Genomic DNA, 26,208 nt, shown 5'->3' with positions numbered 1-26,208 from the left:
TTTCCAAAAAAAATCATAATTCGAATTTCAATAATTTTTCAAAAGCTTTTGCCCTCGCTTCGCTCGAGCCCATTTGACTTTCTTTTTACATTTTCCATTTTTCAAACGAAACCTTAGATCGCACCTATTCTGGTGGAGCCATATTCAAATTTTAAAATTTTGAAGCAAATAATACTTAATATGAAATATTTACAATCAAAATTGAAGAATTCTGGTTAAATTTGATTTTGAGCGAACATGATGTGATGTTCATCAATTTCTAAAACTGATAAGGAGAAAATTAAACGAAAAATTGAATTGAAACATTGTATTTTATGGCGTTTGCCTACGTGTTTAAATAAAATCACAAGGTGTTAGAAGACAAGAAAAGCGAACATTTTTTTACAAAAATTTGGCCAAAAACTTGAATGTAAATTTTTATCCCCCCCCCCTTAAAAAATCCCATAAGTGTCCGAAAAATGACCTGCTGAAAGTCCTGCTAAAAGTCCTACTTAAGTCCTACTTTTTTATTTTGAAATTTTGTTAGACACCCTGTTAAAACTTGAAAATGAAATTTCATTCAACTTATAGGGATTCTTGACGATTTTTTCCAAGTTTTCAAATCTTACATTACAAAATATCAGAACGTCAATAGTTACGTCTTCTGTGAAAATTTGACATACCTAGGTAATTTTATTATACAAAACGTCCGGTTCAATGTTTCTCTAAGTCAAAATTCGTAGGTAAGTAGTGCTTTTCTGATGAAGATCGACCAAATCCAAGGATTAAAATATGTAAGTAAGAAAAAAATGTAATAATATTCATCTTTTTTCATTTTCTGGAGAAGGAGACAAGTTCCAACTTTTCATCATGTAGACAGGTTATAAAATATTTAACAGTATTTGTGATGAAAATGGACCAAATCCAAGGATTATGATGTGAAAAAAAATGAAAAAAATTTCAATTTTTCTGATTTCTTTTATACTTATTTTGAGATGGGGGAGGGGGGAGAGACGTGCTCCCTAGCATCACTCATTTTTACTAACGTGATTGGAGAAATTTTTCTCATGAAACCCGACAACAATTTGGGACATCATTGAATATTTTTTAGTATGTGGGCAATTGGGCATAAATATGAGCTCTCCCCTCTAATCCACTTGTTAGTCTTGGGCGGAGATAGTGGGCTAAAATTGATGTATAGGTTGATTTTACGTAAGTAGGGACTTAACTGAGGTGTTAGAACTAGAAAGTTCACAATTTTAAAAATTTTGCCTGATACTTCGATTTTTTCATATACTTATGGGAAAATTGGGGGGCCCACCGGCACGACTTTTTTTCACCTAGGGGGCTGAAATTAATTTCGATTAATTTCAGTTCAAAGTTCAATAATTTATCTACTGCCCGCCCAGCTGGTTTTTGCAACTTAAAGCTTCGAAAACTTTTGATTGGTAAAAGTTGGAGCTTTCGGGAAAAACTCATTTTAAAGAGGATGAAGTTCTGAATATTTTAATCATTCAAAACACATATGTGCTCATTGAAAATTTTGAGTATTTTTAGTTTAAAGATAACGTACGTAGTATTCAAAAATCAGTAAAATAGAAGTATTCATAAAATCGTTATTTTTACGCGAAATAATGAAAATTTAACGTCAATCGATACAGAATTTTATTGTCTTTAATTTGAGACTACATAAAAGTTCACCCAAACTCGAGTACAATCGAAAAAATTGCATTTTTTACATGAAAAGTCGTATGCATCTATATAGTCCGGCATATGACAATAGGAGTAATTGCACCCCCCCCCCGGCCGATCCTCCGGGACAACTTTTTTCTTAAAGGGGACATCCTAAGGAACATTTTAAAGCAAAGTTGCCAAAAAAAAAGTTGGCCTTACTCACAAAACGGCGGCCATTTTGATTGACAGGTCAGCCGAAATCGCAGATTTTGCGTTTCAACATAAGACTTGCACGAACTTTTTCAAACTTTACAAAGGTAGATAGAAAGATCATGCAAAAATTAATCACCTGTCAAAATTTCAAGTGCTAAAGTGCGTTTTTCGATTTTTGGTGAATTTTTGAAAATCGAATTTAGGCCAAAAATGAGGGGAAAAATCAAAATTTTATCAAATTGACCAAGAAAGCTGAAATTTGGGATATACCCTATTTTCGACATGCCAAATCGATTGGAAACGGTTCCAACCCGTTTTGAGCAATTCTGGAGCCTCCAGCAAATTTTTGAAACTTGAAATTCCCACAAAATTCCATCAAATTGGAGTTGTAAAGCTAAACTTTATTCTAAAAACTAATTTCAATACGCTACGAAGTGCTGCAGGTGAATTTCAAGTCGTTTTGGAGCCTCCAGCGACTTTTTTGAAAATTCCTAAAACCTCCAGCAGATGTTTGAAACTTTAAATTTTCACAAAATTTCATCAAATAGAGATGGAAAGCTGAAAACTCTACACCCCAATTTTAACACACTCTGAAAACGACTTCGTCGACTTCTGGTGGATTTCAAGTCATTTTAGAGTCTCCAACAACTTTTTTGAAAATTACTGGAGCCTCCAGTAGATTTTTGAATCTTGAAATTTCCCCAAAATTTTATCAAACCAAGATGGAGAGTTGAAATTCATTCTGCAAACTAATTTCAATACGCTACGAAGTTGACTGCTGTTGAATTTCAAGTCGTTTTGGAGCCTGCAGCAACTTTTTGAAAGGTTGTATGACGTTTTTTTGGAAAATTGAAATTTCCTAAAAGTGGCTGGAAGCTTCAAAACCCTTTGAAACCACCATGTCGTCTGCGAAGTAAATTTCAGCTTGCCAACTCCATTTGATAAATTAATGTTGGGGAAATTTCAAGTTAAAAAAATCTGCTGGAGGCTCCAGTAATTTTCAAAAAAGTCGCTGGAGGCCCTAAAATTACTTGAACCTACCTGAAGTCGTCTTCAGAGGGTGTTAAAAATGGAGTGTAGGGTAAATTTCAGCTTTCCATCTTCATTTGATGACATTTTGTGAAAATTCAAAGTTTCAAAGATCTGCTGGAGGTTTCAGGAATTTTCAAAAAGTCGCTGGAGGCTCCAAAACGACTTGAAATTCATCTGCAGTACTTCGTAGCGTATTGAAATTAGTTTTTAGAATGAACTTTAGCTTTACAACTCCAATTTGATGGAATTTTGTGGGAATTCCGAGTTTCAAAAATTTGCTGGAGGCTCTAGAGTTGCTCAAAACGGGTTGGAACCGTTTCCAATCGATTTGGCATGTCGTGAATAGGGTATATCCCAAATTTCAGCTTTCTTGGTCAATTTGGTAAAATTTTGATTTTTCCCCCCATTTTTGGCCTAAATTCGATTTTCAAAAATTCACCAAAAATCGAAAAACGCACTTCAGCTTTTGAAATTTTGACAGGTGATAAATTTTTGCATGATCTTTCGATCTACCTTTGTAAAGTCTGTTTGAAAAAGTTCGTGCAAGTCCTATGTTAAAACGCAAAATCAGCGATTTCGGCTGACCTGTCAATCAAAATGGCCGCCATTTTGTAAGTAAGGCCAACTTTTTTTTTGGCAACTTTGCTTTAAAATGTTCCTTAGGATGTCCCCTTTAAGAAAAAAGTTGTCCCGGTGGATCGGCCGGGGGGGGGGGGTGTGCAATTACTCCTATTGTCATATGCCGGACTAATAGTAGCGTCGTCGGCGAAGTTGTCCTCTCTTAGTTGAGGGCGCTAGGGTATGCAGCAATTTTGTAAATGCTCTATCTCATCAAATGCATGTTAAAATTTTGTCCGGGTTTACTCTCGACTCTCGAGTAAACATGAATGGTAACATTTCTTGTAATTTTCGTTAAACCTGATCATAACAGTCTTCGTGCGCAGTAGTGAGTAGATATCGAGGGTGTAGTCGTACTCTTTGCGCTCTGCTCGAGAAAAACGAAAAATAATTGAAAAATAAAAAAAAATACTATGTATTCGAAAAACTTGAATCGCGCGTTTTTACAGCACGAATAAAGGGTAGAAAATAGGTACATACGTAACAGGAAATTGTCTTATTTATATTTTACATTTCAACGACGAACAAAACGAAGCAACCACGTACGAGTATGTACCCAAGTACAATCTGGTAGGTAGGTACTCGTAATAAGTAATCGTAATCGTAATTCTTCTTAAACGATATAGGAGACGCAGGTACGTTCAGCGGGTACGTTCAGTGCAGCGCAGCGCTGATTTTTGTGGCAGCTAAGCCATGTGCCGCATGCCACGTTCAACAAGACGCGTTCTGGATGGGAAATACTTGGGTAACTTTTCCTATGCCTTTGGCTTTACCTTCGCGAAATAATAAACGCATGCCTACGCACACGTATTCCGGCCTTCGAACAAATCGAAACAACACCGAAGCTTTGTCGTTGGTATGAATTCCGCCAGTCGTCATGATGCCGGCCATTACCGCGGTTTGTCTTATATTACCGATGTGAATGGTGGTTTGGAATCCCGGATAGATGGCCGTAGCGTGATACAACACGCTCACTGTAGCCTACGCAATATGCAATACACGATACACAATTATATTTATACGTTTATATACTTATGTACAATGCGCAGTAGTTGCACAAGAGAACTACTGGAGGAAAATTCAAAATTCCACGAAACGTACCTGGAAAAACCACGTTGCAATCAAGTCTTTTCCAAGACTCAGCAACACCATTCCTTTTCGTAGATAGTCGATGGTCTGGTTGAGTTGAAGCGAAGCGCTCTGCGAGGCTTTTACCGATTTGCAAGGAACTTTGTTTCGGTGTATCGAGGTTATTTTCACGTTTTGGTATCTTCCGTCGTCCAACGGACCTATGAACAACAGTCTTGGTTAAACCAAACCTATATCCGTTTCAATACCTACGTTTTGTACGTAGTACGAGTACAAGTAATTAACCTACCGATCATCAATTCCATTCCTTCGCGAATTACTCCTTTGATTAGCAGGCCGCCAACGATCGTTCCCGAATCAGGCACTCTGAACGTTTCGTCGATTTGAAATTCGCACAATTCCTGCAACACGCAAACGCGACGAGCGAACCGTAAAACAAGTAGTTACCAACCATTTGTATACTCGTGCTCGTACTCGAGTAGCGACTTACTTGTTCCAAAAATTCGCGTTCTTTCATGTTGACGCCGGGAGAAAGCAGGTACAGAAATTGCGTCAACAATTCTAGACGTTGGCCGGTTACGTTGGAAACGCAAAATATAGGAACCAACTGTTCGTTGCTTTGGTTAGAACAGGCCGTAATAAGGTCGTCTTCGTTGTCCACCACAAAGATAACCTTACGAGATCCGGCGGCAGTGATGGTGCTCTGCAACTCTTTCAATACGGCGCCCGGCGGCGCCACGTCGATTTTCGTTATCACCACGAAAAAAGGAACTTCCAGTGCCATAGTGAGCGCCAAATGTTCGCGGGTCATGCCTACGATACCCAACACGCTGCTCACAACAAGCATAGCGTGATGAGGAGAATACCCGCTCAGCCCGGCAACCGTCGTTCGCAAGTACTTGCGATGTCCTGCCAAATCCATAAACGTGACCAGTTTCGAAGAATTGGCGCATATCTCGACCGCCGAAACCGCTTCTTTGTAGTTGACCACATCTCCCTGAAAAAACAAATCAATGAATGAATGAATAAATAAATAAATACGAGTAACGAACGAATCGAAAATACCCATGGGCTGACAATCTTTTTCCATTCTCAATTTTCATCTTTCTAGCTCTTATTTTTTTTTAAATTATGAAAACGGAATGATAACTACTCGTAGGTGTAAATCGGGAGCCAGTAAAAACCAAACAAAAATCGAATACTTTTAGTAATTGCAGCTACGATAGTCATTGGGGAAAAAACAAGTATTTCTACTCGGCAGGGATTGTACTCGGTTACTAAAAGTTACTTTTTCCAAGTTGTTTCACAAATTTACTTTTTTTTTCAAAATTTTATCCAAAATTCTTTTTAAAAAGTTTTTATTTAAATGGCATCACTGCTTTTTCAGCGTTACATTTTTTTTTATTTTTTTCAATTTTGATGATTTTTCTTTTGAAATGTACTTAGGGGTTTTCTAATTTCGACAGGTATTATTATTATTTTGAATTTCTCGAGTGGATTTACTCCTGTTTTGATTAATTTTTACATCATTCTTGAATTTTGGTAGTGATTTTTTTCCAAAATGATTAGCCATGATTTTGCTCTGAGTTTTGATGATTTTTTTTCGCCTCAATTTTCATCACCTTGAATTCTCTTGAATTTTTTCATAAAAATTTTCCCTCGAGCTTGTGTGATTTTGTTGCTCAAATAGTCGGGATTTCTCCTTATTTCGGTTCGATGGCTTTTTTGGAATTTTGTGAATTTTTTTCTTCGTCGATTGGTGAGTTTTCTTTTGAATTTTCGCGAGTTCTCTTTTTTGAAGTTTTTCGATGATTTTCTCGGAATTTCCATTTTTTTCTCTTTTCAAATTTTGGCGAAGTTTCTACAGTTTTAACAGACTTTTCAACTTCGAATTTTCACGATTCTATATAAGTAGTTTTGATCTAGATTGTGGTCATGTTTTTGTCTTAATTTTTTTTTATTTTAACAGTTTTTTTTTTGAGTTTTGTACTTTAAAAAAACAAGTGATTTTTTTTGCTCATATTTTTGTGGAATTGTGATTTTTCTTCTTCCAGAAATCATGATTTCCTTTAAATTTTGATCTTTTTTTTTCGAGAAGGGAGGGAAGCTTCTTCAAGATTTGTTGACTTTGTTTTTTTTTTACTTTTTGTAGTATATTTTTCTGCATCTTGAGATCTTTAATTCGTTGATCCCTCTCTCTCTTTGAACAATTTTTTTTTCAAGTTCGAATTATTTTTCTCTGTTAAATCTTGCTAGAAAATTTTCGATGATTTTTCTCTACATTTTTTTGATTAATTTCCGAATTTATAGCTAATTTCAATTCTCGCGAGTTCTCTGTTCTGAATTCTTAATGATTTTTGTCGAACTGAATTTTCGAGAGTTTTCCATTTATTTTTCATCATTTCCATAATGTTGTTTTGAATTTTATTGATTCGTTTTTCTATCTAAATTTTCGTTCTTAATTTCGGCGAAAGGTTTGTTTTGAATTTTCGAGATTTAAAAAAAAAAAATTCTTCTAATTTTGCCCCAAATTTTAGTAATTTTTTCTGCTTACAATTTTGTGGATTTCTTCACGTGATGGTTGTATTTAGAATTTTTTTGAGGATTTCTTGATTTTTATTCAAATTTTATTCTTTTAAATTCTCATAGATTTTATTCACCAATTTTTCGACGATTTTCGCCGAATTTTCGCGTTTTCTTTTGTCTAATTTTTTGTGAAGTTTTCGCAATTTTATCGTTGAATCTCGTGAGTTTTTTTCCCATTCTTGCAATGTTTTTTCTCAAATTTTAGTGCTTTTTACCTCAATTTTTTCGGTGGAGTTTTTCTAGGTATGTACTTCTAATCGAATTTTTATTCTGGAATCCTTGTGATTTTTTTCAAATTTTGACATTTCACTCTTTGAGTTTTATTCTTAGGGACTTATGATTTTGATTTATTAAAATAAGATCACAAAGAGATTTTTCAACATTATTTTTTGATTAATTTTTTTTCTCTCCAGATCTTGATATTTTTGCTGTGCTTTCTGTTTCGGTCATTTTCTCTGAATTTCAATAATTTTGTCACATTTTTTTCATTTTTTATTCGAATCGTGTCAACTTTTGACAGTTTTCATGGAGGATTTTTTTTTCTTTTTGAAGCAAGGAACATTTTTTTTGTATTCGAATTTTTAATAGTATATTACATACCAAGTTCAATAATGTGGGTGATTATAAACGAGTGCGAATTGCAGGACGAGCCGAAGGCGAGGACTGCAATTCGCGTACGAGTTTATAATCACCCACATTTTTTGAACTTGTGTGTGTAATGTATTTTATTCAATACATGCATATAAATATACACAATTATACCATCAATGTTTAGACGTGAAGAAGCGTTTTTATGAGTCGACACGACAACCGAAGTATGCGTAGTGCGTACTCGCAGATAAAGTGTGTAGCCGAAATGATTAAAGGAAAACAAGCTTAGGGCGTGGAGGGAGGGGGAGGTGGTGGATCTCCTGTTTCTGATACAATTTTTTCCCCGTAATAATCGGACTTTGTCACCTTCCGCGTCATCCCAAACAATAGGATTCGAGCAGTGCGGCCACGTAATGAATGTTTATTATTTTCCTAGGACTATAATGTGAACATTATTTTCATTTCATTTAGTCGCTCATAAAAACGCACTTTTCGCGTCTAGTATTGGTGGTATAATTGTGCGTTTATATGCCTGTATTGAATAAAATGATTTTCACAAATCACTTTTTTTCCGAATTTGAATTACAATCTCCCCCCCTCCTCTTCCGACCATTCCAGTTGATTTCAATAAGTTTTCCGTTCTAAAATAATTCTTCTTATTTATGGAATTTTCTTACAAATTATTGTTTATTATTCCATCTCAACAGTCGAATAATTTTTTTTTCATCAAATCCTCGCTCGTGTCAACATTTCTGCTATTTTACTATTGGTATTTTTGTGTTTGATTTTTTGAAATGATTTTGAATAAAAGATTAAATTTCGTTCCTCTCTGTTTCGAAAGACTTCCCCATCTTCTTTCAATTTGGCAATTTTTTCAATAATTTAACACATTTATCGATTGTGTTTCCGGAATCCAATATTTTTTTCCTACTTTCTTTTTGCATTTTGATCTACGAGTAGTTTACTTTCGAAATGTTGATAATTATTATCTGTTTTGAGTTTTTGCTAGTTTTTTTTTTTTTTAAATGGTTTTTATTCGAATTTTGATGTTTTTTTGTGGTTTTTGAAAAAGCTGCTATCGAAATTTTCGTTACTTTTTTTTTTTGTAATCTGAAATAAAATGTAATGTTTTGTATGCATTACTTATAACTCAAGTTTTTTGGTTTCCACCTTTTTTTCAGAATTAAAATTTTTTTGGTTACTTTTATGGTTACTTTTTTTGGCTTTTTTGGTTGCTAAAGTTACTTGTTTTGAGAAAATCGCCCGTTTCCTTTCTTCTCTTCAGCGCGACAAAAAAGCGAAAAGCTTGCGAGCCTGTGAAATTGTCTTTCTTTCTTTCTTTTTTTTCTTTTTTTTTACCTTCGAATTGAATCCCAAAATTTCGTGCGAAATCGAAGATGTTCTTCCAGACTGAACTTCGTGAAGATGTCGAAACATATTCAGACGAGCGTTACCCTTGCCATTGTCCAAGTCGCCGTGAGTAATAACACCGAGAAGAGTAGACTTTCCGGCATCTGCGCCACCCAATACAGCCACTCTGACTTCGATATTCTGCTGGTCATCCGGTATCTGTAGGGCAGTAACGGTATAATTTTACGAGTTACTGTAGAAGAAGCGAATAAAATAGCCGCGAAATGTCATACACCAAGCACCAAGCGCGAGCAGGAGCTGCCCGACTCAATGCGACGAGTCGAGAGTCATTTTCTTCGCATCTTACCTTACGTATGAGAACTTCGATGACTTTTTTATCCTGTTCGACGTGGCGTTCTCTGAGAATTGTCATCGTCGCGTCCAACTGTAAGGCCATTTGCTGCAAAGTCTGCAAGCTGGAATCGATTTCGCTGCACGATAGTCCGGCTAAAATTCCGTTATCGCGTACACCGATCTCGTAGATAGCTTCGCCACGACCCTCTCGTAAGCGCCATTTCATCTGCGAGCAGAGAAAAATAACAAAAGTGAAGCAAAAATCAAACAAAATTACGTAGCTAGGTAGTAGGTAGTAGGTATATGTAGAGTACGAGTACGAGTATGCTCACCTGCGACACAAGACGCTCGAATCTCACATCTGTCGGATTGATCAATTTCAATTTATACTCGACGTTACCCAAAGAAGGTTCCGGAGGTAATCTGACATCTTCGTCATCGACGCTGCCATCGTCTCGATTCCATAATTCCGACGATAAACCCTCGTAATCTACCTTTTGGTATCCGTTGTCGAACAGCATAAGAAACGAGTCCATTAGGTACTTAATGTATTCTGCAATGCATTCCAACACGTTAGTAGATAAGTAGAGGTAGTGCATGAGGTACCTATCACCAAGTACATACTCGTACACTAGAGTCTGCACTCAGCACTCGCTCCTCTTGCATAAAGTGCCAAGTGCTAGCGCCAATACTAAATTATTACCCCTGTAGATACTAGGTAGAGCCTAGAGGTACTAATACTTCCTAATGTGGTACTTTTATTCTATTACTCTACGGCTAAGGGTGAATGGGCACTTTTGTGTAGGTTTGGGGACACGCAAGAAAGCTACAAACGAGAAGTCTCTATTTGAGTGAAAGATGGACTAACACAACATCCGAGAAAATAATCGTAATGATACATATAACACCATTCAGATAGATAGATACGTATTTAAGAGGGGAAAACACGAAAAAACGTACTTTTAAGGCGAGTTGTTTTAAAATTCACGACCCAAAATAATTACAACTTTTCAACCATCACGTACCGTACCATACTCGCGGTGACACTCTTGAAATAAGTTTTTCGAAATATGGAATTTATTTTAAGGCAAACGAATAATGAAAACTGAAAATCAACATCACTATACGAGTATTGCTGTCCAACAAAACCGAGCTATTGTGCCAATTACCTTACGTAGCTGGCAAATTGGCGTGTTTACTTTACTTTACTGCTTATTTACATTCTAGTAAATAAATGGGTACATTAACGTGTACGTAAGTTATTGTTATGGTAGTAAGGTAGACTACAAAATACATAAGTAAAGTAAAGATTGTTTGCCAATGTACTGTACCATAATGGCCAATGGGCAATGGGTAATGGGTATCTAATTCGTAATGTCACAACGACTTCCTACTTACAGATTCTGCTTCTGCTTCTGTATTTGAAGGTGAATATGAAAGCGAACACAAACATTCTACGATTCGAAATTAAGCGTCAAGCTCGAGATTTGCCTGTGAAACAAAAACCAAAATATACGATGCAATACCTACAACACAATACATCACAATCATACAACACAATATTTGGTCTTGGTCAACTGTTAATTTGATCGATAGCTCGATTCTGATGCAATAACGAGTCGTCTTTTTTAATAATTTTATGCAATATGTAACAGCGAATGGGTCACTATACGCGTTGGCGTTGCGCAACACCATCAACTTATGACTTACCATAATATATACCTAATATGATGAAAAAATAGTAAATACTTACTCGTTGCAATACTTGAGAATAACTAACGGTAAGTAGATGATTATTATTACATAATATGACGTAGATATGTGTGATACTGTGTAAAGTGTAACACTTTGGTAACGAAAAAAATTAAATGGAAATGATAATAATTATCGTATCAATCTATCAAATCAAACAGCTGAGACGCGAGACGCAACGCAAGCAAAACAAACGATACACAAACAATTGAGCACTCGCGCATCAGCGCATCGCCACCAGTGTTGCCATCTCGGAAATTTTTATTATGCCAGATGGAGGTAAAAAACTTAAAAAACTATGCTAGATGAGGTTCAATTGGTTCAAATTGAAAGAAAATTATGCCAGATTTTTGAAGCCATCTTTGCTAGGGTATGTTGTATGTTGGTTTTAAAATTTTTCGGCCATTTTCGGTGAAAAATGTGTACTTTTTTCGGCAATAAATAAAATATGCCGAATTATGCTCAGTATTGAAAAAAAAAACGTTTTTTTTAAAAATAAAACAAAAAACACCAAATTCAAGTGTAAAATTTGACCTATTTTAAAAGTAGGTATTTTAAACGTTTTTAAAACACGTTTAAAATAAAAAATCTTGTTTTTTTTAAATGATTGTGTAAATGTGGTTTCAGACTCGGTTTTTTTGATTTTTTCAAGTTCAGACTTTTTTTTTTGGTACTTACTTTTACTTTGTAACTTTGTTTGATTTTTATTGTTCTTGTTTAATCAAAAAATGTAAATAAAATTCAAAAAGTATATTGCCTTTAGGTTTAGGTACCTATGGATTTTGCATAATCTATTTAGTTTATGGATTGTTTACATTTTTTTTTTTTTTTACAAAAAATAATATAAAATAATTTTTTGAAAATCTGGCTGTTTTTTTTACTGGATTGTATGTACCTGAACTGTCTGAACAGATTAAAATTGAAAAACCATAATCTACTGGGGTAGTGGATTATAGGAATGGATTTTAGATTTTACTTTATCAGAAATGAACTGACAATCCAGCTGGAGTTCCTGAATTCGGATTATGGATTCTTGTAAAATCCATTAATTTTTTTTTGTTGATAATTCATAATTCTATGGTCTAGAATTTTGAAATAATTGAAAAAAAACAAAAAAAACGAGGTCTAAAAAAAAAACAAGTTTTAAACAATGAAAACGGTTTTAAATAGAAATCATGTTTTAAACGATTGAGTTTTAAACAACCAACATTGAATTTATGCTAAAAATTATTCCGATCAATTATGCCAGTTTTTTTTTCGTTTTTTTTCGTGTAACCATTCATGAAATAGGCAAAGGAGGCGAGTAATAGGGCAGATACATAGTCTAACAGGTTGTCTACCAGGTAGTGAAAGTAGTGAAAAAGTAGTGATTTTCAGCAATTTTTCTTAAAAGGTAGTGAAAAATGAAAAAAGCGAAAAATCCAATTTTCCACACAAGAAAATTTTTGTAAAAAATGGGTCATTTGTTGACTTTTTTAGAACTTGAATTACATATTTTTGAAAGCTTTTGCCCTCGCTTCGCTCGGGCTATTTGCTCTTCTTTTTCAATTTAAAAAAATTAATTGTTCAAATTCAAGGAATGTTCGAAGTTTCAATCAGAAAAATTCTCCTTTACCTCCACAAAAAAAAACTTTTTTTTTTTTTGCTTCTTGAAACATGAATTTTTGAAAGCTTTCTTGGCCTCGCTTCACTTGGGCTCGTTTGCTTTTTTTCAAGTTTGGATTTTTTTTTTTTTTGGATAATAGTTCAAGTTTTAAAATTTTGAAACAAAAATAATGAACTTCTTCATTCATTACCCAAGAAAACAAGGTTTTTATACCCCTCGAAATTCTAATTTTCGGTAGCCTTTTTAATAAAATTGGTATCTTTTTTCCAAATGTTGTTCAAATTTTCCATTATTTTTTTTAATTTTTCATTTTGAAAAGTTCTTTATTCGGCCCAATTTTATTACAGTAGGTAACAAAAACCTCAGAGGTGAAAATAAAATCAAAAATTGAAATGACAAAATTATATTCTCAACATCCGCTTGCTTGAAAAAAATCTTGAGATGTTTGAAGATATTGGAATAGCGAAAAATTTTAATGTCAAATTTTGCCTCGTCCACCCCCTCCCCCTCTTGAAAAACCCCAAGTGTTTAAAAAATATGTCCTGATAAAGTCCTGATTTTTTATTTTGAAATTTTGTTGCACTTGACACCATGAAAAATCAATGCTAAAAATTTTTTGAAAAAACTTCATCTTTCATATTTGAAAGAATTTTATTCTCGAAATATGTAGTTGATTTGTTAATTTCTCGAGTTCGCTCATTTTAATGGTTATAAAATCATTGAATTGATTTCAATTTGATGAAAACGTGTACTTACTGCTCTGTAAAAAATTACACAGTTCAAACCAAAAAAAAAAAATGAAAAATCGTTTGTGTGGGAGGGGGGGGGGGGTGTAAAATTATTTTGGAAGGTAGTGATTCTTTTTTTTGAAAGGTAGTGAAAAGGTAGTGATTTTCGGCCGAAAAATTCCGGTAGACACCCTGTCTAAAAAATATATGCATTTTCCTCTTTAAATGGTTGAAAAGGACACTTAAAAGACCAAAGTAAATGTAAAATATCAAAATTTCTGTTCTGAGCGCTCAATTCTGAGGTTGAAATTATGCCAGATTATACCGAGTTGAAAATGAATTATGCTGGAAAATTATGCCAGATTTTTTTAATGCCAAACTTAAAATCACTATGCCAGATGAACTTCAAATTGTGTCACCATCGCGGCATAATTATGCCAGATCTGGCATAATTTGAAGTTCTTCGCGTTGTGCGAATCCTTCGTCGACCGTAAATAGTCGAAGTGATTCGACTTAATTGGATGATTCGGTTTGATTTACACGATTTTTTTTTTTTTTTGAAAATCGTGTTGCATGCATTAAATTGACACCGTCATGTGCTGATAGGTTTTTTTTTTGTTGTAAATTCTGGAGCATCAACTGCTTTGTTTTTTTCTGTTCAGTATGAACAAGAATCATATCAAGTGTCATTTAGTTTTACTGAATTTTTGCATGGGATTTTCGCCAGAAATTTGTGGTATTGCTCGAGTCAAATTTTTCACGATTCGTACCTACCTACTTGTGTTCATTCATTCATTGAGACAATTTTCTGAGCTTTTTGTAAGCTTGAAAGATTCGGCATACTCAGGGATCGAAATTTCTCACTTACCCTATGTTGAGTAAAACAGATCATTACAACGTTTTGAATTTGAATCGAGTGTAAAACAATGCGTTAGTCGAAAAGAACGAACTCGAACGAATCAATTTAAATATCTTTATTTCAATAGATATGGAAGAGAAACTTACAAAAGTCAGTATTCCACCATCTGTTCATAATTTCTACACTATACACTATATTACGTATCATGTACAATCGTAATAATTGTTTCAAAATAAATGCAAATTAAAAAAGAAAACACAAATTTAAAAAAAAATCAAAATACATCACGTAGTACTTATTGAGATTCCAAAACCCATAAATATTTCTGTTGACTAAAAGTTTTAATTTAAAAATCGCCCCAAAAAAAAAACAAAATGCGAAAATTTTTATCGCCATTTAAACAATTAAAAAAACAAACGAAATAAAAAAATACAAAACAAAGGGAAACATATTTTAAAAAACGAATCTATGAAAAATATCATACCTACACGCGGGTATAACATTTTTACAAATCTTACGAAATTTATACAATTCAAATGACGTGTAAATAAGTATGTACATTTTCGATTAACATCTTACTTTTTTTTTTTTGATTTTGATGTACTTATAAATTGATGGTTTATTAAAAAAATTTCGGAATCTGAGGGCTCGGATGTTGGGCATTTTTCTCTTTTTATTGAGAAAGAAAGATATATTGCGTGATGTAGTAACAGTAAACGGTCTCCTTATCACATAAAAAATTTGTCTTTTAACGAATTAAATTAAATCATACGCGAGGAACATAATTAATTAAACGAGTTAAATACAACGTAAACGATCACAGATGTTATTTGCTTCGAGTACTTGATGCCAGAAATTTTCTCTGTAGATTTTCGAATGAAATATATGTCGAACCTAATTATACTATTGATGGCACTAGATATCTTACAGTTAAATGTGTAATAGCAAATGAATGTGTGGAGAAAGGGAGTGAATCTACATCCTTCCCTCATGTACATAAGTAAATTCGTTTAATTGACCACATGAAAAAATATCTATAAATTAACGACTTAACACGGAAGCTGAATTTATCATTTATGTTCTATAAAAATCACGACCACGTAAATTATCTAAAATATACACAAATAGGTACACAATTTTAAGCTACACGTTCTAAAATTACACAAAACATTTTTTCATCTTAACCTAATACGCAAATTTTTAGCGATAATGGTATCCAAAATGAAACAAAAAAACACGTAGCCAGAAAAACTCCTCCGAACAGACGAGATCATGCCTTATACATAAATTTGTAAAAAAATTTGTGAATGGGTAAAAAAAAATTAGGCTGGATTTATACCGAGAGTTGCAAAAAATTTTACACATCGTGGAGCATATCGAACAACTAGGAAAAAAATTCATGTATGGTTGAAAAATTTGTATTGGCTTGAAAATTATGTTTTATAACGATGAATAATAGGTAATACAAAAATGAAAAAATTTTGCATGCATTTACACGCACCTAAAAGGCAGACATTTGAATTTTATTACCACGTGAATGACCCTGACACGGAGGAACTTTTACTGTATAGCGTATTTTTTCATTAAAAAATTTTTTTTTTACACATTTGTTTTAAATATCACAGCATTTAAGAAAAAATATTAAATATATAAGAGGCCTTAACAATTAGCTGAAAATCATTAAGTATTAAAGGTATGTGAAAAAAATCTCCGGTCAGCAAGCCGATGTTTCTTCGCCTTCCAGCGTACAAGCAACGTTTTCCAACTTGTGGCTTAGCTGGGTCCCTTTGCAGTACGGATCCAAATCTAGCGACTCGAATATCTGAAAAATTATGTGTTTTGATTGATTAAAGTGTACGTATAGCGCAGATGGAATAATTTATTTTTGGATGAATTGTGCGATTTCAATGGTTGATTTTTCCCACCTTTCATTTTTCAAAAAAAAAATTACTTTCTGTAGTAGCTTATAAGTATCGAAATCAAACTAAGAGCAGTACTCGCAGAATTGCTTGTGCCTCAATCAAAAGTGTTTCGAATTCCTACTTCGTTATGAATAGGTATATATATTTTTTTTGTATTTTGTTGGTAATTTTGAATTATTATGAATGGTTATATTTCGATTTTCGAGCTGGAAAATATGTAAAAGCACAAAAGACGGTGTAAATTTTTGAAATGGGTCATGGAGAACAGAAATGAAAAAATTTCAAATTGGACGATCAAGTGTAATTCTTTTTAAATGTTCAGTAGATGAGGCAGTATTCTGTTTTGTTGGTAGCATTTATCGAGTAATCGCTTTTTCTCGGTTTTTCCAAACTCTTGTTTCCCTGTTTATAGCATAATTTTTATTAGTGGGTGAGTCAGTCGTTTTACCCCCCCCCCCCAAAAACCATTTGCTGCAATTTTGCAGCCCTCCTCCCTTTTTGAGGGGGATTTATATAATGTATCTCTATAGTCCGGCATATGACAATAGGAGTAATTGCACCCCCTCTCCCCCGCCAATCCACCGGGACAACTTTTTTCTTAAAGGGGACATCCTAAGGAACATTTTAAAGCAAACTTGCCAAGAAAAAGTTGGCCTTACTTACAAAATGGCGGCCATTTTGATTGCCAGGTCAGCCGAATTCGCAGATTTTGCGTTTTAACATAGGACTTGCACGAACTTTTTCAAATTTTACAAAGGTAGATCGAAAGATCATGCAAAAATTTATCACCTGTCAAAATTTCAAGTGCTAAAGTGCGTTTTTCGATTTTTGGTGAATTTTTGAAAATCGAATTTAGGTCAAAAATGAGGGAAAAAATCAAAATTTTACCAAATTGACCAAGAAATCTGAAATTTGGGATATACCCTATTTTCGACGTGCCAAATCGATTGGAAACGGTTTCAACCCGTTTTGAGCAGTTCTGGAGCCTCCAGCAGATTTTTGAAACTCGGAATTCTCACAAAATTCCATCAAATGGGACTTGTAAAGCTAAAATGTATTCTAAAAACTAATTTCAATACGCTACAAAGTACTGCAGGTGAATTTCAAGCTGTTTTGAAGCCTCCAGCGACTTTTTGGAAATCCCTGATGCCTCCAGCAGATTTTTGAAACTTTAAATTTTCACAAAATTTCATCAAATGGAGATGGAAAGTTGAAATTCACTCTACACTCCAATTTTAATACCCTCTGAAGACGACTTCAGGTGGGTTCAAGTCATTTTAGGGCCTCCAACGACTTTTTTGAAAATTACTGGCGCCTCCAGTAGATTTTCGAAACTTGAAATTTCCCCAACATTAATTTATCAAATGAAGTTGGCAAGCTGGAATTTACTTCGCAAACTACATGGTGGTTTCAAATGATTTTGAAGCTTCCAGCTACTTTTAGGAAATTTCAATTTTCCAAAAAAAACGTCATACAACCTTTCAAAAAGTTGCTAGAGGCTCCAAAACGACTTGAAATTCACCAGCAGTCAACTTCGTAGCGTATTGAAATTGGTTTGCAGAATTAATTTCAACTCTCCAGTCTCCATCTTGGTTTTATGAAATTTTGGGGAAATTTCAAGTTTCAAAAATGTACTGGAGGCTCCAGTAATTTTCAAAAAAGTCATTGGAGGCTCTAAAATGACTTGAAATCCACCAGAAGTCGTTTTCAGAGGGTGTTAAAATTGGAGTGTAGAGTAAATTTCAGCTTTCCATCTCCATTTTGATGAAATTTTGTGAAAATTTAAAGTTTCAAAAATCTGCTGGAGGCATCAGGAATTTTCGAAAAGTCGCTGGAGGCTTCAAAACGACTTGAAATTCACCTGCAGTACTTCGTAGCGTATTGAAATTAGTTTTTAGAATAAATTTTAGCTTTACAACTCCAACTTGATGGAATTTTACGAGAATTTCGAGTTTCAAAAATCTGCTGGAGGCTCCAGAACTGCTCAAAACGGGTTGAAACCGTTCCCAATCGATTTGGCATGTCGAAAATAGGGTATATCCCAAATTTCAGCTTTCTTGGTCAATTTGGTAAAATTTTGATTTTTTCCCTCATTTTTGGCCTAAATTTGATTTTCAAAAATTCACCGAAAATCGAAAAACGCACTTTAGCACTTGAAATTTTGGCAGGTGATGAATTTTTTCATGATCTTTCGATTTACCCTTGTAAAGTTTGAAAAAGTTCGTGCAAGTCCTATGTTGAAACGCAAAATCTGCGATTTCGGCTGACCAGTCAATCAAAATGGCCGCCATTTTGTAAGTAAGGCCAACTTTTTTTTGGCAAGGTTGCTTTAAAATGTTCCTTTGGATGTCCCCTTTAAGAAAAATGTTGTCCCGGAGGATCGGCGGGGGGGGGGGGGGTGCAATTACTCCTATTGTCATATGCCGGACTAAAATGTTCAGTAGACGTGGCAGTATTCTGTTTTGTTAGTAGCATTTATCGAGTAACTAATTGCTTTTTTTCGGTTTTCCAAACTCTTTTTTCCCTGTTTACAGCCTAATTTTTATTAGTGAGTCAGTCGTTTTACCCCCCCCCCCCCATCCCTCCCAAAAAACCATTTGCTGCAATTTTGCAGCCCTCCTCCCTTTTTGAGGGGAACTGATATGATGTATCTACTAAGAGTATTTTAATGCGTGATGCTTTTTTTTTTCAACTCACCTCGTCGTTATATTTGGAAACATAAATATAAAGCTCCTTTAAGGCGGATATCGTGTGGAAATGCCCAATCTGCGATACGGATAGTTGCTGCATTGCTGAACTCAGCTCTTGATCGGAAACTTGTGGCATAAGTTGAATATCACGATAGAACCTACAACACGAAATGTTATTTTGAGTATCACATTACCTACACCTTGAAAATATTCTTTAGCTAATATGTAATGGTTGACGTCGGTATTTACCTTGCCACCGTATCTCTATATTGTGGAATATCTTTGGCGAAGAGCAATTTATTTGAAGGCGAATCCTTGCCAAGACGATGATCGTTCATCGAACAAGAATCCATGAACGTCTGAGCGATAACAGAGAGGCACGAGTCGACCGTTGGTGTTTTATTAATATCAAATATGAAATCAGGGTTCTTGATGAAATTCACCCAAAATCTCAATGGTAAACTGCAACAAAATAGATTTTCTCGGATTAAGTCTCGGAACAAATTCTACGTACCTAATGGGTACCTACAATGAGATTAGAAATTCGACCAACCTGTTGGATTTCCACGCATGCAGAACCTCCGGATCCATGATATTATGCCTTCTGAAAGCTTCGTCGAATAAATCGAATAACCATTTAACAGCCGGAGGTAGGGCTTCGTTAGCGGTCAATATGGTGCTAAAGAAATCGTCGACGAATTTCTGTATGGTGCCTTTGGTAGAGAGCAACCTCGTAAGGTAGATTTCTGGTATCGCCTTATGCATCCTATCCGATATCTTGGTGCTAAAGTATTGCTGTTCGTCTAGTGGTTTGACCAGATGGTAATAGTGAACGTTGGCGTTCTCGATGCCGCCATTACTGGTTGTGATGATCGGCGATAAAGAATTACTAAAGTAGACGCTGGTACCTGCGTAGAAAACTGAAATACCAAGTGTGTTAGTTTGGTATACTGGTACATTTTTAAGAGCATTTTTGAGTTATTTGCGAACTGAGGATATACTCACAATTATCACAAGGCTGCTTACAATTAGACGTTATATTCTCTTGAGATCTGGCAATTAGTGACATCACAGCCGATTCACGTATACCGTAATGAGACAACGTGTTCAATTTCCTCCATCCGCATAGATTTTTACTGGTGACATCTTCGTCGCGTATAGTAAGATGGCCACCACGACCATGACGCCATTCTATTTCAAAATTATTAAATATTAGTTAATGGTTTGAACTTTGGAGTTGTCTGTGGGAATTTGAATATATAGACAGATAGATAAATACCTAGATCAACTTCGTGAATGGACGGTCTCATCGAAAACGGAGTATTCTTATAAACAGCATCGAGTATTTTAGATTTAACTTGGCTAATTGTATCACAGTCCAACACTTTACATTGGATTTTTTCGTCGACGTCGTCTTGTAAAACGTGCAAAGTCTGCAAAAAAAATAAGATGTCATACGAATGAGAAATCTTTCTGCGCCAGTATCTTGAGTAATGATGCTAGGTACTTCAATTGTTCGAAATTTCGTTCCATCGAGATTGGGCACAAAAATGTGGATTTTCAAGAAAGTTGTCAAAAAATATCAAGTTTTAAAAAAGTTGCCAAAAAATACCAATTTTTGAAAAAGTTGTCAAAAAATCTCAATTTTTAAAGAAGGTTGTCAAAAATTGTCAATATTGAAGAAGTTTGTCAAAAAAAGTGAATTTCTGAAATAGTTGTCAAAAAATCTCAATTTTTAGAAAAGTTGTCAAAAAAAGTCAATTTTGAAAAAGTTGTCAAAAAATATCAAGCTTTGAAAAATTTGTCAAAAAATGTCGATTTTTGAAAAAATTGTCTAAAAATGACAATTTTGAAAAAGTTGTCAAGAAGTTTCAATTTTTGATACGATTATCAAAAAATCACAATTTTTGAAAAAGGTTGTTAAAAAGTGTGAATTTTTGAAAAAGTTGTCAAAAAAGTTCAATTTTTGATACAATTGTCAAAAAATGTCAATTTTTGAAAAAATTGTCAAAAACCCTAAATTTTTGAAAAAAGTTGTCAAAAAAAGTCAATTTTGAAAAAGTTGTCAAAAAGTATCAATTCTTGATACGATTATCAAAAAATCTCAATTTTTGAAAAAGTTGTCTAAAAAGTTCAATTTTTGATATCTACAATTGTCAAAAAATGTCAACTTTTAAAAAGTTGTCAAAAAATCTCAATTTCTGAAAACGTTGTCAAAAAATGTTAATTTTTGAAAAAGTTGTCAAAAAGCACTATAAAAACTACTAAAGTCGAGAAAATTCAAAATTGAAATGAATAATTTCATGCGGAGATGTAGTGAAAATTTGAGATTTTTCAGCCACCTCCCCACCACTCTCAAATATGTATTATAAACCCTCAGAATTTTAAGATTGAAATTTTTTTTATTATGGCGAATGAAAAAAAAAATAGATGTCCTGAACCTGAAGCACTTGATGTTGAAATTAATATTAGAAAAAAATCACATTTTTCTAGTCATCGAAGGCTGTGAAAATCCTTCTGAGGAATGGAAATGGTGAAATGTGACTTGAGGAAAGAAAATAAGTACGAGTAGGTACCTACTCGTATATCAACCAGCATGAAATGTCAATTTTTTTTTTCATTTTTATTCTCGTTTTTTTCACTAGATCTATTTGCCAAACAAAGTCCAACTTTCGTGGAGCGGTGAAATCATTTGTTTTTTTTTTCATGTCAAAAGGAAGTTCTCGAACTAAAGTCAATACTCACCACAACGTTATGCTCGATTTGTTCTCGCAACAGTCTCTCCTCCGATAAAGAGTACCTTGCTTCATGGGTAACCGCATCGACAGGGCCTTTTTCCACTTGGTGTTTGATAGCTTTGTACAATAGAAACAACGATGAGCCAGCGTAATCCTTAAGATATTTGTACATACATAACGCCAGCCAATTGGTTAACATTTTTTCGACGACCGATTCGGTACGTCGTAACATGAGCTGTGGGTGCTTGGAAGCGACAGTTTTGTCGATCAGTCGTAGCAGCAGACAGCGAAGTACATCGGTCGCGTATTCCATTCGACCCATTAGGACGATCATGAGCAGAGAAGCCACGTTTACTCTGTAAAGAAAAATAGAGGAGAAATATTATTAGATTGGAGTATATCGATATTATCTTGATATGAGGTATGGAATTGATTTTTAACTGGAGCTTTATTTTAGCAATGATTTTATTATAATTGTTTGAATATGCATAGTGGTCATTTTTTTGACCTATTTATCACCCCTCCGCCAAAGCTTGAAAAAATTAGATTCAATTTTTTTTCGTAATTTGATGAGGAAAAAATCTGCTGTGAGCTCCAATTTTGGACCAGTTCAGGGGTGGTTTGAATTCGTATCAAGTTTCGTCCGATTTGGTTGATATAAATTACTCAAGAGGGGAGTGAAAAATTGTCTCTCTATGTAAACTCTCAAAAAAACATACCTGTCTCTGATATCGAAGGATTTCTGCGACTCTAGGGTCTCAATAAAGGTCACAATGAAATATTTATTATTAATCAGCTGCTCGAATTGCATCATAGCTGCATCGTAATTGGTCGGTGGACAATTCATCCGCATCTGCAACGTATTGAAAATTGAATAAGAAAACTTAATTTTCATGCACATATATTTTTTTAACTTTTCGTTATTATAATGTTGACATCACATACCTTTGGATCAGTTAAAATGGGATGATCTCGAACACCAGGAAAGAATACCTTCAAAATATATTCGTTATGGTCCAAGGTAGGTATTCCAGATGACTCCAGATCGGCGGTCAAATCAGTCATATCCGTTTGTAGTTCGGCGAATGCTGAAATCCAAATAGTCATCGTTAAGTTTTACCATTCGTGCTCGAAAAAATTAATTCTTCGATTTTTGTACTCGTAGCTTACCTTGTTTGCATTCCAGTCTTACGTTACTCTCCAACGTATCCATTTGTATTTGTATCCGTTTGTATTCTCGTTCAGCTTGAGTAGATTTGCGACGAAAAAATGTTAAAACTATCACGAACACGATAAGTACAGCAATGATTCCGGCCACTATACCGGCCAAAGCTTCTGAAGGGAATGTATAACTGGCTACCATATCGTACTGGATGTATCCCAGTTGGAATCGTAAGCTTCTACCTACTCGAACCTGTTGGTCAAAATATATAAATTAGTCATCTCCAAGTTCCAAAATTACACGAAAGGCTCATTTAATTGTTATCATCATCGAAATTCGTATAACTTACCACCACCATAGGTAATCCGAAAGGTGTCGATTTATCGTAATCGTCGGTTGGAGGAGGCTGCGTTTGAGGAGGTGTACACACCAGCTGAGTGCTCGCCAAAGAAGTAATATTACACGGTATCGTGCCTACGGTAACTAACACGTCGAATTCGTCAACTGCCACGTTCAAATTTTCACCCTGGAATTGTATTTAATCGAGTTAGAAAACCAATCGGTTATCGATCCCACTCCCCCTTCTCCCTTCGACGACCCTATTAATTTACTCACCTCGATTACAAGAGTATCTCCTTTGTACAATTTGATTTCATTAGGGAATCTAAAGAATTTTGGGTCTTCGACGTAAGTGATTTGAGATTGCAGCTCTTTATTATGCTTCTCCAAATCTCGGACGGATTCCACGTTGTCCATGTTGAATCCGATTTTCAAAACTAAATGTTGAAAATCTTCGGTACTGGTTTGAATCGATCTCTTGCGTTTTCTTCGCCTGGAATGTGCCTGCATCGCAGCTTTCACGAAGTCGTAATTGACCGACGGTGAAGGGCATTCCATTTGAGTGGAACTCAATACCAAGCAATCCTGCAATTCGACAATTACACTCAATAACTCATTTCTTGAAATCTCAGATGAGTCTAATAATATTATGGTATTTATGTAGGTACTTACAGTCTTATTAATCGGGAAATGAAAATCGGTGTTCATATAAACGACCATTTCCGGTTTCTGTATCGTATCGAAATTCGTTCCGTGTACAGTTAGCATTCGACCACCGGACACGAAACTGATAAGTGGTTTGATTTCGGCTATTGTTGGATCCATCTTGTACTTGAATGGGTTTCCCATTAAGGTACGATTTGCCCCGTCAATGCGTATCGTCAATGTACGAATGGTTCGAGGAGATATCACCTTTGAAGTTATGCATGTGATTCGAGTACTGGTAGCTTGGGTTGAATTTATGTAACATGGTAACTCGTCCAAGAAAGCAGTTGTATGGCTACCGATGTTCAGATGGTTGCCAGTGATGGCCAGTTGTGTGCCGCCGCTCAATGGTCCGACTGATGGAGTAACTGCGCTCAATATCACATTCTGTAGAGGAAAGAAAGAGAGAATTGTTAAAAAATGGTGTCAATATTCAACTCAATTGGCTAAAAAACAGGTTGTGTAAATTTAAAAATTTGAGTTGTGTGCTTCTTCTGTTTTTTGAAGTTCAATTGTGAATAATTAATTTTTTTTTCAATTCAAAATATTGATTACTTTTTTTGACATTTGGACTTTGGAGGACAAGATGAATGACTTCCAGTTTATGCAGCTCCCTCCCTCGTCATCATTTTAAGTCAGTGGTAATTTCATTCAAGGTGTCTAACAGGCCCCTATTAGTCCTACTACAGTCCTACTTTTCAACAATTTTATCCAAAAGTCCTATTTTAACTTTTTTTTCAATAAGACTTTTTCAAACTTTTAATTTTTTGCCTTTTTCCGGAATTTTGAACAAACTTTGTAAAAATGGCTTATTTGTCTACTTTTTTAGATTTTGAATTTCAGATTATTGAAAGCTCTTGCTCTCGCTTCACTCGGGCTTGTTGTCTTTTCTTTTGCAAGTTTGACTTTTTTTTTTTCTATAATTATCATTCGAATTTTAAAATTTTTAAAAAAAATTATAAACTTCTCCATGTATCACGCTCCAAGAAAACATCGTTTTCACACCCCTCAAAATATCAATTTTCGGGAGCTTTTGCCCTCGCTCTGCTCAGGTCCGTTTGCTTTCTTTTTTTAATTTTAAATTTTCCAAAAAAATCTTTGAATTTTAAAATTTTGAAGCAAAATAACAAACTTTTTATACTTAAGTAACTCATCACACAAAAAAATGTCGTTTTTATACCTCCCTAAATACTGATTTTTGAGAGTTTTGCCCTCGCTTCGCTCGAGTCTGTTTGCTTTTCTTTTCCAAAAATACATAATTTCATTGATTCTTATGCCTCCTAAAATACTAATTTTCAAGAGCTTTTGTCCTCGCTTTGCTCGGGCCCATTTGCTTTTTTTTTGTCATTTTCAATTTTTCAGCAAAAAATAAGCTAACTATTTTCAAAATGTTGAAGCAAATTATGATATGAAATATTTGCAATCGAAATTGAAGAATTCGAGTTGAATTTGATTTTAAGCGAACATGATGTGATATTCATCAATTTTTAAAATTTATAAGGAGAAAATAAAACGAAAAATTGAAGATCAAAAAAGCAAACATTTTTTACAAAAATTCGCCTAAAAACTTGAATGTAAATTTTGAACCCCCCTCTCCCCCTTGAAAAATTCTACAAGTGCTCGAAAAATGACCTGCTGAAAGTCCTACTTTTTCATTTTGAAATTTTGTTAGACACCCTGTTATTGAATGGACAGATGAACATCAAAAATAGAAAATTCATCTCATTTGTTTAGAATTTTAGTTTGCTTTCTTTTGCATCTTTTTTTTTTCAATGGAAATTTTAAAAACATAAGTTTTTGAATTAAAAACTCATTTTTGCATGAACTGTTTACTGTGAAAAATGGTTGATTTCAGATATCAGATATGTAGTTTTATAGCGATCACTTTGAAGTAGTTCTCGCTATAAAAGTATTGTTGTCATGCTTACTTCGTAACTAAAATACACCGAAGACTCCGTGAACCCTGCAGAATTTCCGATCACAATAGGAGCAGTGTGTTTGACAGGTGATGGACCTGTTCTGCAAACAATCCTGACCGAAACCTGGTATTCGACCAAGGCGCAAGGTGATTGGCCAATGACGATTTTGTTTCTGACGTCATCCTCCTTTAATCCCAAATTACTTCCTTCGATGGTAATCAATGTACCTCCTTCGACTGGACCACTCAATGGTTTAATCTGAATTTGAAGCGAAAAAATTGAATCAGTGGACGAAATTTGAC

At 34.6% G+C, this 26,208-nt stretch overlaps 3 protein-coding genes across 5 annotated transcripts in view; all 3 read right to left on the bottom strand.

Moving 5' to 3' along the window:
• LOC135842760 (prostatic acid phosphatase-like) overlaps window positions 1-26,208 on the bottom strand; it is a 51,217-nt gene that overhangs the window by 7,754 nt on the left and 17,255 nt on the right. The window lies entirely within an intron of this gene.
• Window positions 3,916-11,420, bottom strand: LOC135842499 (GTP-binding protein 2). 3 transcript variants are annotated; one of them, XM_065359989.1, is made up of 9 exons: window positions 11,240-11,420; window positions 10,885-10,977; window positions 9,819-10,039; window positions 9,500-9,712; window positions 9,142-9,351; window positions 5,096-5,602; window positions 4,895-5,006; window positions 4,618-4,805; window positions 3,916-4,497 (listed from the first exon to the last, which is right to left on the bottom strand). In XM_065359989.1, the coding sequence occupies exons 3-9, from the start codon at window positions 10,020-10,022 to the stop codon at window positions 4,228-4,230; spliced, it is 1,704 nt and encodes a 567-aa protein (XP_065216061.1). In that variant the 5' UTR covers window positions 10,023-10,039; window positions 10,885-10,977; window positions 11,240-11,420; the 3' UTR covers window positions 3,916-4,227. The 3 variants fall into 3 exon arrangements, with proteins under 3 accessions (XP_065216061.1, XP_065216062.1, XP_065216063.1); XM_065359990.1 differs by lacking the exons at window positions 10,885-10,977; window positions 11,240-11,420 and adding an exon at window positions 10,447-10,591; XM_065359991.1 differs by lacking the exons at window positions 10,885-10,977; window positions 11,240-11,420 and adding an exon at window positions 10,111-10,438.
• PlexB (plexin B) overlaps window positions 14,532-26,208 on the bottom strand; it is a 427,961-nt gene continuing 416,284 nt past the window's right edge. Inside the window, exons 11-24 of the mRNA XM_065360366.1 lie at window positions 25,916-26,164; window positions 23,955-24,374; window positions 23,559-23,867; window positions 23,293-23,469; window positions 22,952-23,195; window positions 22,727-22,869; window positions 22,501-22,634; window positions 21,789-22,137; window positions 20,323-20,476; window positions 20,049-20,234; window positions 19,597-19,963; window positions 19,293-19,505; window positions 19,051-19,201; window positions 14,532-16,253 (exon numbers count right to left, since the gene is read on the bottom strand). Of these exons, the coding sequence (XP_065216438.1) occupies window positions 16,146-16,253; window positions 19,051-19,201; window positions 19,293-19,505; window positions 19,597-19,963; window positions 20,049-20,234; window positions 20,323-20,476; window positions 21,789-22,137; window positions 22,501-22,634; window positions 22,727-22,869; window positions 22,952-23,195; window positions 23,293-23,469; window positions 23,559-23,867; window positions 23,955-24,374; window positions 25,916-26,164 (3,204 nt within the window). The 3' untranslated portion in view covers window positions 14,532-16,145. The remainder of the gene's footprint in view (window positions 16,254-19,050; window positions 19,202-19,292; window positions 19,506-19,596; window positions 19,964-20,048; window positions 20,235-20,322; window positions 20,477-21,788; window positions 22,138-22,500; window positions 22,635-22,726; window positions 22,870-22,951; window positions 23,196-23,292; window positions 23,470-23,558; window positions 23,868-23,954; window positions 24,375-25,915; window positions 26,165-26,208) is intronic.

This window comes from Planococcus citri, chromosome 4 (assembly GCF_950023065.1).
Source record: "Planococcus citri chromosome 4, ihPlaCitr1.1, whole genome shotgun sequence".
In the NCBI taxonomy this organism is placed as follows: domain Eukaryota; kingdom Metazoa; phylum Arthropoda; class Insecta; order Hemiptera; family Pseudococcidae; genus Planococcus; species Planococcus citri.
Note: the sequence above shows the minus strand (reverse complement) of the source record. Positions and strands in the feature narration are given on the sequence as shown.